General features: G+C 37.2%; 1 protein-coding gene across 3 annotated transcripts in view; it reads left to right on the forward strand.

The window, feature by feature from the left end:
* dpy19l3 (dpy-19 like C-mannosyltransferase 3) overlaps positions 1–15,472 on the forward strand; it is a 52,564-nt gene that overhangs the window by 10,531 nt on the left and 26,561 nt on the right. For all 3 annotated transcript variants that reach the window (XM_026937520.3, XM_053229595.1, XM_026937519.3), the window contains 10 exons: positions 230–320; positions 4,373–4,494; positions 5,582–5,727; positions 5,944–6,067; positions 7,577–7,711; positions 7,954–8,085; positions 9,932–10,033; positions 11,039–11,112; positions 11,728–11,886; positions 14,915–15,037. In XM_026937520.3, coding sequence (XP_026793321.2) covers positions 230–320; positions 4,373–4,494; positions 5,582–5,727; positions 5,944–6,067; positions 7,577–7,711; positions 7,954–8,085; positions 9,932–10,033; positions 11,039–11,112; positions 11,728–11,886; positions 14,915–15,037 — 1,208 coding nt within the window. The remainder of the gene's footprint in view (positions 1–229; positions 321–4,372; positions 4,495–5,581; positions 5,728–5,943; positions 6,068–7,576; positions 7,712–7,953; positions 8,086–9,931; positions 10,034–11,038; positions 11,113–11,727; positions 11,887–14,914; positions 15,038–15,472) is intronic.

The raw sequence follows: 15,472 nt of genomic DNA on the forward strand, positions 1-15,472 counted from the left end.
TGTTTAAATCCATGCTAAACAGGAGGGATTGCTATAAGATCTAATTTAACCAGCCATAGTTATTGCACCTGTTTGTCTCCAACTTTTATTGTAACTCCATTATGCCAACATCTGTCTGAAAATAATGTACCACTTAAATAAGCATCTGTTACATACTCAGAAGCCACCATATGTCATAACTTTTATTTTATCTTTCTGCTCATTTGTCATATTTTGGATTTCTTGGCAGGAAGTGGAGCGTGAAATCTCCTTTCGGACAGAATGTGGCCTCTACTACTCCTACTACAAACAGATGCTGAGCGCCTCATCTATACAGGAAGGTATGGAGATTTATTCAGTTTTGAAACCTGCTGTCCAAATGGCCTGAAGGCACTTCTATTTTTTTCTCTATAATAATGGAAACATTGCCAGATTTTTACATTTTGACGCTTTTATCCAAAGTGATTTACAAGTCCAGCAGAATCCAGTCCAAATGTACAGCATTTAAACAGAGCAGACAGCAGTACAACTGTTGCCAAACTAAAAGTCTATCAGTTGGTGAGATTCGAGTGTAAGCCGCGAGTACACTCCATGACTGCAGTTAGTGCTTGCATTTTTCCATAGAAGCAAAACAAACTAAACAAAACAAATTTCAACAAACTAAAACAAAACAAACTTCATACAAATAAAACGCAGAGGAGCACATGGTCTGAAATGAACACCAGTAACCTCAATTTGTTCGCAAACTTAACGTACACATATATTGCCCTCCAGAATTATTGGCACTCGTCATAAAATGATTGTCTCGAATAAACATTACATTAGCAGGAGAGTTTGCCTACATGACAGCTCATCAGTCAATTTTGTTCTACCATCTACCAGATTGTGCTATGGCCAATGTGTGTAGTTCAGCAGGCGGTGAGTTTTGGAATGAGTAAGCACACGCTGTAGTAACATGCATGTATGTAGTTTAAACATACATACCAGATTAAAACTTTTTTGTTGTTGTTGTTGTTGTTTTCTGGTTGTTGAAATGACTTGTTTGCTCTGCAAATACAAGTAGAAAACTGCTTGTCCTGGGTTGCCGGAACTAGTGATTTGTCCACCACTGCCAAGCAAATTGTAATTCCTGAAAAATGTATATTGTTTCTAATTTGGTCTTAGAGATGGCACAGTACCACATTTCTTTTCCGAAACCGATACCGAAACCCATCAAATATTATTTTCTCTAAAAACGATTACGCTTTAAAATGTTTTATCCAATATCCAATCAACGATTTTTTGCTGGTATCAGCCTGATACTGGGCATCAGATCCATGCCATCTCTACTCTCTAAACTCTGCTGGTGCCTTTGACCATGTCTTGTTTACCATGGGTATAAATATGAGGTTGCATGCATGTACAAATCCCATCCATACATTATCATGGGAAAAAAAACAAAGAACTTTCTACACAACAGGCACAGAGGGATGTTGAACAAATCAGGTAACGAATATAAAAAATAAACATAATCAGTTAAAATACTATTTAAGCACAATTAGGGCCGTATCAAGAGGTTCCTTCCTGGTTGTCAAGTTTCACAATCAACTGTTAAATACCACTTTCATAATAATAAGCTTTTGGAAGCATTGCAAAAAAAGTAGAAGCCCCAAAATGCAGCGCCTGAACTTCACCAAGCGTCATTAGAGCTAATGGCATCATGTGTTATGATCAGAAGAGACCTTATCATACCAAATTATTTTGGTAATGCTCAACATCTGCATGTTTGGCAACAATAATGGGACTGCGTACAAGGAAAAGCACCTGATAGTCATTGTAAAGCATGATGATGGATTACTGATGCTTTGTGGCGGTTTCATGGCTTCCGCTCAATGAAGATTGATAACATCATGTATTCTGCTAAGTACCAGGGTAATTTCAGCCCAAAACCTAGTTGCCTCTGCCAGGAGGTTCTGCCAGATCAAGCTTTCAACAAATGGTTAAAGAAATACAACATCAATGGGATTTGATCTCTACTGAAAAAGCTGTGGTCTGAACTGAAGAGGGAAATCCATATACAAACCTGAGAATATAAAGGAGCTTAAAATATTCTGCATGGAGGAGTGGACTAGGATCCCTGTAAAAGTGTCTCCAACCTTGTTAAACATGTGTTATCATGTGTCATTTTTTATATTATTATTATTATTATTAATAATAATTTTTGCTCTTTTGCATGAAGGGTGCCAATAGTTCTGGACATCTCTGTATTTTAAGATAAATTAGACTGAGAGCGATGTTGATGGTGCTTCTGCATCGATGTCCAAGTGCCCTTGGAAGAGTCAAGCTGATTTCAGAAGAGTAGAACTATCAAATAGTTCTGCTATGCTTCATTAAATTATTTAAAAGTGCGTATGCGTCTTCTTTAAATCAACCTCATTCCTCCTGTGCTTTTCCAAAGCTTTCTTGCTAATTGGCGTTCAGCTTGCTCTTCCCATTCTTGGTTCAATCATCCAGCCAGTGGAAACTTGAATGAAATATAAATGAAGTAATGAGCTGACCAGTCATGCCTCCCAGTCCACTTTGTCTGTTTTCCGTTACTGTTTGTGTAAAGCGAGAGCAATCATGGGAGCTCTGCTAGTTCTAAAAGAGAAATAATAAAACAGGAGCTTTCTCAAAGTGCTATAAGTGAGCCAAATCACTTTGGTGCTCCAGCATGGGGAGGCTGGGGGGAACATTACAATTAAGCCATTAGCCATCAAGAAGAAACTGACTGCTGCAGCAACAATGCTTATAGCTATTCTCTGGATGCTGCTTTATTGTTTCTGAGCAATTGCACATGATCATGTAAATAGGCTTGGAGTGTGCTTAGATGTTCTCTTATTTATTGAATATGTTTATATGGGGAATTTTTACTTAGTCTCTGTTGCATTGCTAAGTGAGATCTATATGGCTTTAAACCCAAACTCAAAGTATGTGTGTTTGTGTAAGCAGATTATAATAGCAATACAAGTCAATTTGACATTGTAGAGACATTTATCTGGTGTTTAAGTTCTTCCGTTCTTTTTTAAATTTTTTTTTTTTTTTTTTTTTTTTTGGAAAACGAAAATTTTATAATGATGTTAAATTACAATCCCTTTTTGTCACTCTCAAATGTGGCAGTTTAAACCTTGGGTCAAACTGAAATGCAGGATTTATTATTATTGTTAGTAGTAGTAGTAATGTTGTGGTTGTTACTGATCAATAATAATAATAATAATAATTATTATTATTATTATTATTATCATTGGCCTAGTGATTAGCACGTCCGGGGTTGGGGGTTCTATTCCCACCTCCGCCCTGTGTGTGAGGAGTTTGCATGTTCTTCTCGTGCTTTAGGGGCTTCCTCAGTGTACTCCGGTTTCCTCCCCCTGTCCAAAGACATGCGTTATAGGCTGATTGGCATCTCTAAATTGTCCATAGTCTGTGAATGGGTGTGTGAGTTTGTGTGCGATTGTGCCCTGTGATGGGTTGGCACCCCGTCCTCGTCTCCTCCCTTGTCTTGTCATTTGTTGTCTCCCTAATGTTTCATGATTACTCTCACCTGTGTTCAGTTTGCCCTCGATTATGTATGTTTATGTATTTATAGCCCTCGTGTTTCCTTGTTCAGCGTGAAGTATACGCTCTGTGTCTCTCTGTACCAGTCTATTACTGAGCAGTTTGATTCATTGTTTGTCTCGCTGGTTTTGACCTTGCTTGCTGTTCACGGTTTTGATTCTACCTGCCCTAGTTCATGTTGTTTGTGCCTCGCCTGACCCTTGCCTGTATTCTGATCACGCTTTTGGAACGTCTTTGTTCTGTTTGCCAAGTTTAATAAAAGCATTGAGTACCTGCACTTGCATCCTCAACTGAACGCTGACATTTATTTTTGAAAAGCTTTAAATAATGATTAATTAGATAACTACAATATAATAAAAACACTATTATTAACAAGTCAGGAGGTCATTACTGCACACAAATGAGCTGACAATAAATAATACAATACAATGAACTTTTTTGGTCAAATATTTTTAAAAGCATTTTTGTTGGCAGAAATATGGCTACATCCCTGCTAATTAATATATTTGCAGTGGTTTAGCTACATTTGCACAATGAGTTTCAATATTAACACCCAGTTAATTATAAGCAATGACTGTAGTAACATTTATTTTTCAGTTATAGATTGAATAAACATTAATTAATGCAAGTGAATTTGTATGAAGTGCTAACATATATTATTGTTTTGTTAATGTTAACTAATGCAGTAAATGTCAGTTCAGTGAATGCTGATGTAAAGCGTGACTCTTTAAGGTTTTAATGTGTTAGGTTTCGGTATTAATAGCATTATTCTGCTTGGTGATAATTAGATGATGAAAACTATTTTTGTGTGTGTATGCAGGTCTATCTGAGCTCATAAATGACAACAAGACAGAGTCTATGAGGACTATTAATATTCTGCAGCGTATGAACATCTATCAGGAGGTGTTGCTGAGTATACTCTACAGGATTCTACCCATTCAGGTATAGCCTAATGTTTATAAAGAGTTATTTTAGTATAAGAACTTTGTAATATAATCCATAACCAGCAATATACAACTGTATATGTGTGTCCGTCAAGGGAAAAAACCCGTTAGATGTCTCTGAATTCTGGCAAACAGCCAAAAATGACCAAAATGTTGGTCAAAATTGTTTTTTTCCCCAATAAAATACTTTCACATCCCTAATTTAAGAAAACATTTGTGGATTTTAAAAAAATATATATAGTTAAGCTTCCTTTTAACCTTGTCTTGGCATCTTCCTGCAGAAATCATGAAGTCAGTTTAACAAATGCAGTGGTAAAAACAGTCTGCCTAAAGAGGTCTAAAACCTTGCTAGCTGAGTGTGATTTTCTCATGATTTGATCATGTTTTTGAATAGCGAAACAGACATAAGCCTAATCAGTTAAGTTTGTAATTAGATTCCGGCTGTCAAAATGTCTCCAATGCTCCTGCACCATCATATCATCATCAAAACAGAGAAGAGCGCTTACACACTCTGTACAGGAGTTTTAACATGTTTATATAACCAAATAAAAAGGCCTTAATAACAAGAAATTTAGTTAGTGCTCAGTCAGATGAGTGAAGGCGAGCGTGTGCTTACTCCGAGACACGTGAAGGCAGTCATTTTCATCTTTTCATACTGCTGCTCATGCTGCACGACAGGACAGTGTAATACACTCTGAGGAAAGCGCTATCCGCCCTCTTCCGCATACATGAGCTCGTAGATTCCCATGATTGGCTAATGTCACTGTGATTGACAGGTGAGAGGAAGTATGCCATCCCTCCCACCCAGAGAGCAAGACCAAGTTTGCTGCATTGTCTCCCGGCCATGGATTGCTGTGGCAATGTTACTTCTGGTTGAGAAACATGCAAAAGAGTAACATATTCAACTTTATGAAAGCCTGCAGTTTTCAGAACTATATATATTTTGAACAAGTCCAAATTTCACCAGGTGGAAATGGCCGACATACATATAAATATATTACTTTCATATGTATATACTTCCTAGACATGCTTGGTCTTTCCAATGACAAAAATATTTACTTTTGTGTGTGTTTTTGTGTATACAGTCCTACCTCGAGCCAGTGTACTTCTACATCTACACTGTGTTTGCTCTACAAGCAGTGTATGTACTCGCTCTCTTCCTCACCACTTGGATGCTCAGTGATTCATGGCTGGCTGGGACTCTCGCTGGAGTCTGGTACATCCTCAACAGGTACGGTGCATACACACACAGATGCAATTAAAATTCCCTCATGAAACAGGACCTCATTGCTATTCTGAAAGGTTTTGGCTTCAGGGAAAGGCTTTCTGAATAATTCCATTGATGCATTTTTTCTAAGAAACAGGAATATTTCAAATAGAGAATATGACCTTGTGAGCGAAAGTACTGACTCTATCTGTGTGTGTGTGTGTGTGTGTGTGTGTGTAGAGTAGACACAACACGTGTGGAGTTCACCATCTCTCTGAGAGAGAACTGGTCTCTGCCGTTTTTTGCGCTACAGGTCGCTGCCATCACCTGCTACCTGCGTCCTCAGCTCCGGCTGCAGCACCAGGTACTCATCTGTCACATGATTCACACAAATCACAGTATGTAACATGAGTCACATGATTCACATGAGTCACATGATTCACATGAGACACATGATTCACATGAGTCACATGATTCTGTTCTTCTTTTGATTCTATCTTATACTCTGAGCATGGATTTTTATCATTTCAATACTGAAAGCATCATCACCAACTGACTGACTGACCTGTCTGTCTGTCTGCCTTTTTGCCTTTCTACCTTTCTATATCTGTCTCTCTTTCTGTATCTGTATGCCTGTCTTTCTGTTTGTCTTTGTATCTGTCTGTCTTTTTGTTTGCCTTTTTTTCTGTTTGTCTTTGTATATCTGTCTTTCTATCGCTCTCTTTCTATCTGTCTGCCTGCCTGCCTGCACTTCAGACTTCCTATCTTTCTTTCTTTCTTTCAAATGAATAAACAACGTGTGCTATGTTGGATAATGTAAATGTACGTATATCTAAAAACTGATACACTATATGGTGAAAAGTGATGTACGTATGCCTAAAAATGTACGTATATCTAAAAACTGATACACTATATGGACACCTGACCATAACACTCATGTGATTTTTGAAAATCCCATTCCAGAATTATTCCCCGTTTGCTGTTATAATAACCTCCACTCTTCTGGGAAGGCTTTCCACTGGATCATGGAGCATGGCTGTAGGGATTTGCTCATTCAGCCACAAGAGCATTAGTGAGGTCAGGCACTGATGTTGGGTGAGAAGGACTGGGGTATAGATGGTGTTCCAGTTCATCCCAGTGGTGTTCAGTGGGGGTGAGGTCGGGGCTCTGTGCAGCCCACTCGAGTTCTTCCACTCCAGCCTTGGCACACCATGTCTTTATGGACCTTGCTTTGTGCACAGGCGCATTGCCATGCAGGAGCATGTTTGGGCTTCTTAGTTCCATTGAAGGGAAACTGTAATGCTACATCATACAAAGACAGTAGTGTGCTTCCAGTTTTGTGGCAACAGTTTGGCGAAGACTCGCATACAGATGTGATGATCAGGTGGCCATATAATGTATGTTGGTTAATATGAGTATGCATACCTGATGTTAGTTAAGCTCACCAATATCGCAGTCAGTCACGCTTAATTATTCAAGGTATCTAAAAGTCATGATCATATTTCCATTACGATTAATTGTGCAGCTCGAATCCTGGGGAAGATTTTTGCATCATTGCTTTTGACAGCCGCACAGTTTAGATTTCTTCTATTGACTGTTCTGTTTTTTGTCTGAGTGCTGAGGTGATGTAACAGCTCAGATGGAGGTTTATAAACATTGGTGAGAAATCTGAAAGAGACATTAGTGTTGAGCTGGTGCTGAACCGTGTGAGATGTTCCATCAACCTATCCTTCAGACAGATGGTTATGTGGTGGAAGAATTCTCCATCACAGGGACATCCTGTACTGATGGTTGGAGAGTTGGGGTTTAACATTGTGTGTGGCTGTGTGTGTGTGTGTGTGTGTGCGTGTGTGTGTGTGTGTTCTCTGCGCAGAGGGTGGTGCTTTGGCTGGTGTTTGTCTGCACGCTTTGTTTCTGTCTCACATGGCAGTTTAATCAGTTCATCCTACTGGTGCAGGCCTTCCTCATCTTCACTCTTGATTCACTGGACTTTCTCACAACCGAGCAGGTAACACACGCGTGCAAACACAGCATGAGGCATCAACTCAGGGTTACAGAAGTGTCTCGTGTTTGTAAACCTCTATATTAGGTGTGTAACACAATGTCAATATCTATATATGTATCTGTATCTGTTTAGTGCTCCAAATATCCATAGAAATATTAGTGCAACTCCTGTGAACACATTGTCTGTTCAATACAAATAATGTATTAATATTCGGTTACATCCCTTCTCCCTGTATGTGTGTGTAGGCGACGTCTCTGTACCTGGTACAAGTCGTGAGTCTGCTGTGTGTGTGGCTGCTGCACTTCTGTAACTCCATGTTGCTGGGCTCACTGGTGCTCAGCTTCATCGTGGCTGTGCTCTTCATCAAACACTTCCAGGTATGAACCTAAATTCAGCCTTCTCATTTACCATAATGCAAGGGAATCACTAAAGGTGGTTTGTTTTGACTCAAGTGGAGCTTGTTTTGTTTTGACTCTCAGTGGAGTAGGTTAAATGTGGTTATTTAGGGGGAAAGTTGATACTTGAAATGTGAAATATGTATGAATATAGCTAAAAGAAGGGCTATTCGGCACATCTGGACCTACTCTGCACAAAAAAAAACATAAACGTTTTTTGGTAATGTAAATTGGACATCTAGATTTTGCCCAGAAAAATACTTCTATTTCAAGATGAAGAAAAGATTAGTAGCGTGTTCATATACAAATCATCAAACTTTATGGACCAAAGAAGGCGTAGATATACCAAATGTCGACCATTAGCAATGTCTTTTTATGGGCCATTTTAATTGAGGCCAAGACCAGCCCAGTAATGGATGGATGTCTCTGATCAGACAGTGTTCACTGGGGAAAGTCTGGAAAAGTATCCTATTTAAAAGCATTCGTCTCCAAATCTGGAAAAATATAGAAACTCAGAAACCATTTTCGAAAACGGGAAAAAGACTATATTGAGTTTATTACTATATTGAGTTTGTTATTTTGACAAAAAAATTGCATACTTTTTCAACCAGTCATCACATTTTATGATTTTTCTTTTTGAGATACAGTTAATAACTAAGAAAACTGAATGTAGAACATCTGGAAACGTTGCAAAAAAAAAAACTGACAGTAGTCCTGTGATGCTCTGGGTTCAGGAGTTTTATAGGCACTGGTTGAGCATGGTGCAAACAACATCCCTATCGTATTATATACTTATTCTGTGTCTCGCACACATCTTGTTTTTGTGGTTTCTGGCACTGTATGACGCTGACGTACATGAAAATGGACAAAAGTATATTATGCAAATAAAAACAGCGATAGTGCCATCTTAAAGCTGGACTCACTTTCTTCCTCAGCACATTGTTTGGTGTCACTACATGCAGATAACACACAGCTGTAATGATAGAACTGAAGATAATATAGTTATAGTTTTATTGTATATGTGTGTTGGTCTGGGAAAACCCATCGGATGACAGCCAAAAATGATGACAATTCAGGTTTTGGTTAAACTTGTGTGATTTTTTTTATTATTATTATTTTTAATAACATCTACAAAACAGTAGAAATGTTGTATTTTAACCTTTGAAACATGCCTAGATGCCTAACATGCCATTCTGCAAAATCTTTTTTATGTAAATAAGGAGCCAATTTAACAAATGCGACTGTGAAAACAGAGATTAATTGTTTAATTCCTCAATTGCTAGCTTGCCTGGATAAATGTGCTTGGGTCGAAAATTGAACTGTTCAATCATACACTATGTACTTGACAATCTAGTTCCTGTCTTTTTTTAATCATCTGGTTGAATTACCCAGCATAAACACTCTGCCTGCACTATATATATATATATATATATATATATATATATATATATATATATGTGTATATATATATATATATATATATATACATTTATATATACATACATATATATCCTCTATTTCCATTTATAATCTTTGTGCAGTGTTCTTGAGCTGTTGTTTGCTTTTTTTTTTTTTTTTTTTTTGCTCCATTCGGCAGCCATCATCATACCCAGATAATCTTTACCTCTATTCTTGAGTGCAGATTAATTAATGTTGTATAACAGAATGTGTATACACAGTGAATAACTGAACATTATGTAAAGTGAAACAGCTCCGAAGCCAGTATCTGTAATTGCAATGAACTTTTTTCATTATCATGTCTGCTTTACTTATTTTGTTTGTAATGCTTCTTTTCTTTTTCTGCTCTTTTTTTTTCTGTGCATCTCAGACGGGACTGAAGACGGGAGGCTTTGTCATGCGTGTAGGAAAGCTGGCTCTTCATGTAGTCCTGGTGCTCGCATTAACTCTCATCATCAATTATTCAGCCAAGGTGAGTGCTGAGACATGGACTACATCAGTTCCGAGTCAGGGCGAAAATATTCTATCACAAGGTTATTCAACTAATATTTAATCCACTTACATAAAATTCCTTGCTCATAAATGAATGCATCTGATGATCTTCCTTCAGCTAAATAATTTACATAAACACATGTGATTGGATAAGCCGCAATAGAGGATCAGCTAGAGATGCCAAGCTGGTTCATGAAAACTAATCATTCCCATAGGTTTAACTATAGCCATAGTTTTTTTTCCCCTTTGTTTTTTATTAGTTTATGGGCTCTGCAGTTTTTTTTTTTTTTTTTTTTGTTTTTTTTTTTTGCAGTATTCAATTTGGATTGGAGAAATACTTTGCTGGGTTCACATCAAACTGATTGTAGCAGCTAATTACCTGAATTATTTATCTAGATTTATTAGCAAAATTAGATTGATTTGTTCTGTGGTGATATATCTTTGATTTCACACACAAGACTCTTGCTTTTTCTTGCTTACCCCCTGAGCTGCAACCTGTGATTGGTTGGATGCTTTTAAAAAAAACAACAACAAAAAAAAGCTTGGTTTCACTCTGCACGTTAATGAAGATGTGAAGTTTTTGGAAGCTCTCTGTTCTGTTGAAAAAATGATGACAGGAGTGTTTTTAAAAGCATCTACATTCAGCTTGCCTTGCTTACGCTTCCCATAGGATTGCATGTAAAATGAGTGATGAGGCAAGAAGCCTGGTGTGAATACAGAAACAAGAGGGAAAACCTTTTCCGTTAATTGGTTAGCGTGATTAGTGATAGGGGAGGTGTAGATGAGCATATTGTTACAATTTATTGTAATAATCATCCTCAAATAGTCTGAATCCCACTGATGGACTTGTATTTTTCTGATTATTGCCTCTAGAGTGCTGTCCCACTTTATCTATCTCTACTTCATTCTCTCTAGACAAAATGCCTCAATTCAATTCAGCTTACACTTCTTCCTTTTTCCACTTTTTCTTTGCTCCTAATGATAGCGAGTCCTGCAGCTGAGATCGGACGAGCACATCTTCAAGTTCATAAAGGCTAAGTTTGGCTTGGGGGCTACAAGGTAGGTTTTGCACCTGGATTCTTCCCTTCTGTAAATTTGAACCTTTTGTCATTAGTCAGGGCCATTAATGCAGTGTTTTATTCAGGATTCATCTCTTCACTGAGGCTAGACAGAGCCATTAATTCTCTGTGATTTATAGAGGTCTCGCTGCTGTGAAAAATGTCATCTGGAACGCAAAATAATCTGCTCATTCACTGGATATTACAACGCTTTCACATTACACCCTGGCTCCAGGGCTTAATGACTGTATCACACCTCAGACTTTACTTTTTTTTATACATTTCCTCTAACATCATCTATCTCCCCAGTTTCTGCTTCTCTCTCTGATTCTTTTTTTCTCAATTTCAAAGTTGATTTAATCACTTTATTGGCATGCATGCTTTGCATGTAATATTGAGAAAGAAATTACAAGTCGATGCAGTAATGCTGGGAATAAAAACCTGTAGAATAAGTATTATCTTCGATTTTTTTGTTTATCATTAACATATTTGCACCCACACATTCTCACTAGAGTGCAATGGTACATAATCAAAACTGCTATAAATGGCCCATGGTGTGTTTGGGTGCAAAGAAAATTGCATATATTGTCCCTATGTGTCCCTCTCTCTTTTTCAGAGATTTTGATGCCAGTCTGTATCTGTGTGAGGAGGCGTTTGGCTTGTTGCCGTTGGACACATTTGATCGTTTAGCTGCTACTCTGCTGCTGTACCCTTACCTCTGTACGCTCTCAGTACTCGTCATCGTGCTGGCGCTTGCCGCTCTCACCAACCTAAGGTATCCACATGAACGAACAAATTTTTCATTATTTTCTGATGGTTTGACTGTGTTTTCTTGTAACACTGATTGTTTCCAACTGAAGAGATAAAGCAACGTAAGAGCAATTCACTGAAGGTTTTGCTTTTCAGTATGGAACATTTTCTGTGTATTATGAAATGCGTGTATTGTATTTTACATAAATGGAACCACACAGTGAAATACAATGCAGATTGCTTTTAACTGGTGAATCATATTCATCTCTGACACTCATTCAGCATTTTAATTCTTATAAAGCAATTCCCTACACTGAAGAGATCAAGCGATGCAAGGAGCACTATGATTAAAGTTTGGCTTTTCATCGAGGCGTGTTGGGGTTTATGTTTCTAATGAAAAACAGCACCGCACTATGTATTGTGTTTCACAGTTCCCCTCAAATTATGATTGTTTTTCTATCTGGCACAGAATCTTCTTCATATTAAATTAGCATCTAACATGCCTAAATGGCAACAACAGTTACCTTTTAATTTCTTAACCACTGACTAATCACGTAATGTGATTAGTTTTTGAATTCTAAAGTGAATTTGAAATTATGTTGATTTTTGTAGTGGCGCTTCACTTTATCAATTTTGACTAGTGTCATGGATTCTGAACAGATGAGATGTGTTTTGAATTTAAGGTAGAAAGAATAACCTCATACGTCTCTTTCCATTCGTCTTTAAACGTTCTGTTTTTGTCATTGACTTTTTTAAACACTCCAGGAAATGAGACCAAAGAGGTAAATAAAATTAAAAATCAGTCAAAGTCTGTGAAAATTATTCTGTTTCTGAGGTCATGTCTCTAGCTCGTCTCTGGTCTGATGAGCCTTTAGCTAAATAATTTATAGAAATGCATGAGATTGACTGCACCAAGTCGCAACAGAGAATCTGCTACAGAAGATGAGCTAGTTCATCTTTTGTCAACTAGAATCACTGATCTACAGCCTATGTTTTTTTTTTTCTTTTTTAGAGCAAAATTTTATTAGGCCTACATATTTTTTCATAGATTTATCGGCTCCACTACAGTATATATATTTTTTAAAATATTTAGTTCCATCTGCTGAAATACTTTGCAGAGTCTGCTTCGGACAGTGAGCCAGCAGTTCGATGACCACACTGTTATAATTAATTATGAAAATGCATTACACTTTTTCGCTCTCTTTATTACACATTATGAATTGTTAATATAGTGCTTTATAAGTATTGTTCATAACACATAACACCAATCCCAAAGAAACCCTGTTTCAATTTTTGTTCTTGTGTTACTGAAATATTAACCTGTGTTAAGATGGATGTGAGGACTGAGTTGAGGATGGTGGAATTGTACATGGTTCCTGTGCGCAACCTAAGACAAATTTAGATAAATTTAGATAAATACCCATAACAATAAAACATTACTGCGAGGGAATAACTAAAAACAAATCTGAAACTGTAAGTGTTGCCTGTAATCTTATGTTAGTGTATATGTGTACACTCTTAAAAAAATGGTTCTTTAAGGGTTCTTTGGCTAATCTTAGTCCTAATTGGAGCCCATTCTGATAGATAAAGACTGTTCTAGGCTTCTACATAGAACTTTTAATGGTTTCCCCAGAGAAACAATCAAGAGTTGTAGAGTGCAATCAATTCTTTAAAATAGCTCCTCTTTCTAGTGTTGTGATCTGAGTACTGAGTAGATTTCACACACTCATCATGGGTCCATGCCTTTGCTCATAGACTGTGTTTTATCCATGTTCTATCTGTAAATAATCAGGGTTCTATGGGAGATTCCATGATTGGGGTACCTTCTTCATCCCATTGATTCTGCATTTACGTACAAATATGCATATAAAGTAAAAGACATTTTAAACATAGCTAAAGTGTCCCTTATAACAACCTATGTACATGCTTCAGATAAATAACATGAAGTATACTAAAACCCATCTACATTTTTCCTTGAAATAAAGTCATTAAAATGCTTTCAAAATCTTAATATTTTTGCATTAATATGTGAATCCATTTAACATCTCATTTTCCATGAGTCATCCATTGTAGGTTATGAAACAGTCTATATTTTAGCCCTGTTACTTGACCACATTCACCCCTATCAAATATTTAGAATATTCCATAAGTCACATGTTCAACAGGAAGTTGCATCTTCTAATTTTTCTGAAGGTCATGGGAGGAGGAAATGTAAATACTCTCTTTCTTTTTTTTTTTTTATTTATTTTCAATGATTTATGATATTGATTGAAGAGGCCACTTTGAACGTACAAGCTTATTACCCAAGATTGAAAGTAAATTATTAATTTAAAAAATAATTTTAAGTAATGTCGTCATGCCATTAGCATACATGCTAGTTAACCATATTTTGTGTAATTCTCTGCTAAAACAAACTCAACCTTGTTACTTATTTAAGAGCAAAATGCAGCCATGTTCAGCAGAGAAACTTTGTAAAAAAAATTCTCAGAAATCATGTTATCTGAGATGGGTTAACATAGTTTTGAATGGTTAATTGCATTTTTTAAAAATTTTATGCTGCAAATTAAAATAAAGTTTACATTTTAAGAGTTCTACAGACTAAATAGCTCCCCAGTCATGGAATCACTCATATTGTCTCCTTCGTTTTTAGCATTTCTCTGTCTACAGGGTGTCCCAAAAGTCTCCATACACTGGGGAAACTAACACTTTTTAGCAAAATGTAACTTTATTTACAAAACATCCTCTACATGATTGGCATTTCTTTGTAAACACACACGGAGTCGTCTCTCCCATCTTTGGCTCCCAGTTTGGCAGCAGTGTTGTGTGTGATGTGCCTGCCATGTTTCCTGTTAAAGCTTCCCGATCCAGCCATGAGAATATGTTCTTCTTTTGTCAAAGGCATTCTTAAAGGCTATCTGAAAAAAATATGTATATAATATAAAATAAGTATGAAAAATTTTGGAAGACTTTTTGCTAAAAAGTGTTAATTTCCCATACGTATGGAGACTTTTCGGACACCCAGTGTATTTCTTTTTCCTCCTTGTCTGGTCTAGAGAGTTTGGAGCTGGAAGAACGTCTGGAGTCCCAGAGGAGACGGCATTCAGCATGCGTCCAGACGTTGCCTACAACCTCCTACACACGATCTTCTTTGGCCTGCTGGCTTTCTCTACCATGAGGTAAAGAGAGGAAGATTCAGAACCGGATAGTCCTAAGAACAAAAACTAAATCGATACAAGGGACATCATGCTTTTCTTTTATCAGGCTTGTAGTGGTGGATGGTATACTGGTGGTGTGTAGAAAACATCTTTCTGCCTTAAAACATTATTTGTTCCACATACAGACATGAAATTTTAAGACCAATTCATGCTTTTAACATTGAGTGTTCTGCCGAATGATTACTGAAGGGACATACAGTCCCTGTGATCAAAAAGTAGTAAAAGATTTTTCCTCTGGAGAATGACCAGACTGGTTCAGGCTGACAGAAAGGCTACAATAACTCAGATAAACGCTCTGTACAATTGTGGTGAGCAGAAAAGCATCTCAAAATGCACAACAAGTTGAACCTTAAGGTGGATGGGCTATAAGAGGAGGAGACCACGCCAGGTTCCACT

This window comes from Pangasianodon hypophthalmus, chromosome 25 (genome assembly GCF_027358585.1).
Source record: "Pangasianodon hypophthalmus isolate fPanHyp1 chromosome 25, fPanHyp1.pri, whole genome shotgun sequence".
In the NCBI taxonomy this organism is placed as follows: Eukaryota; Metazoa; Chordata; class Actinopteri; order Siluriformes; family Pangasiidae; genus Pangasianodon; species Pangasianodon hypophthalmus.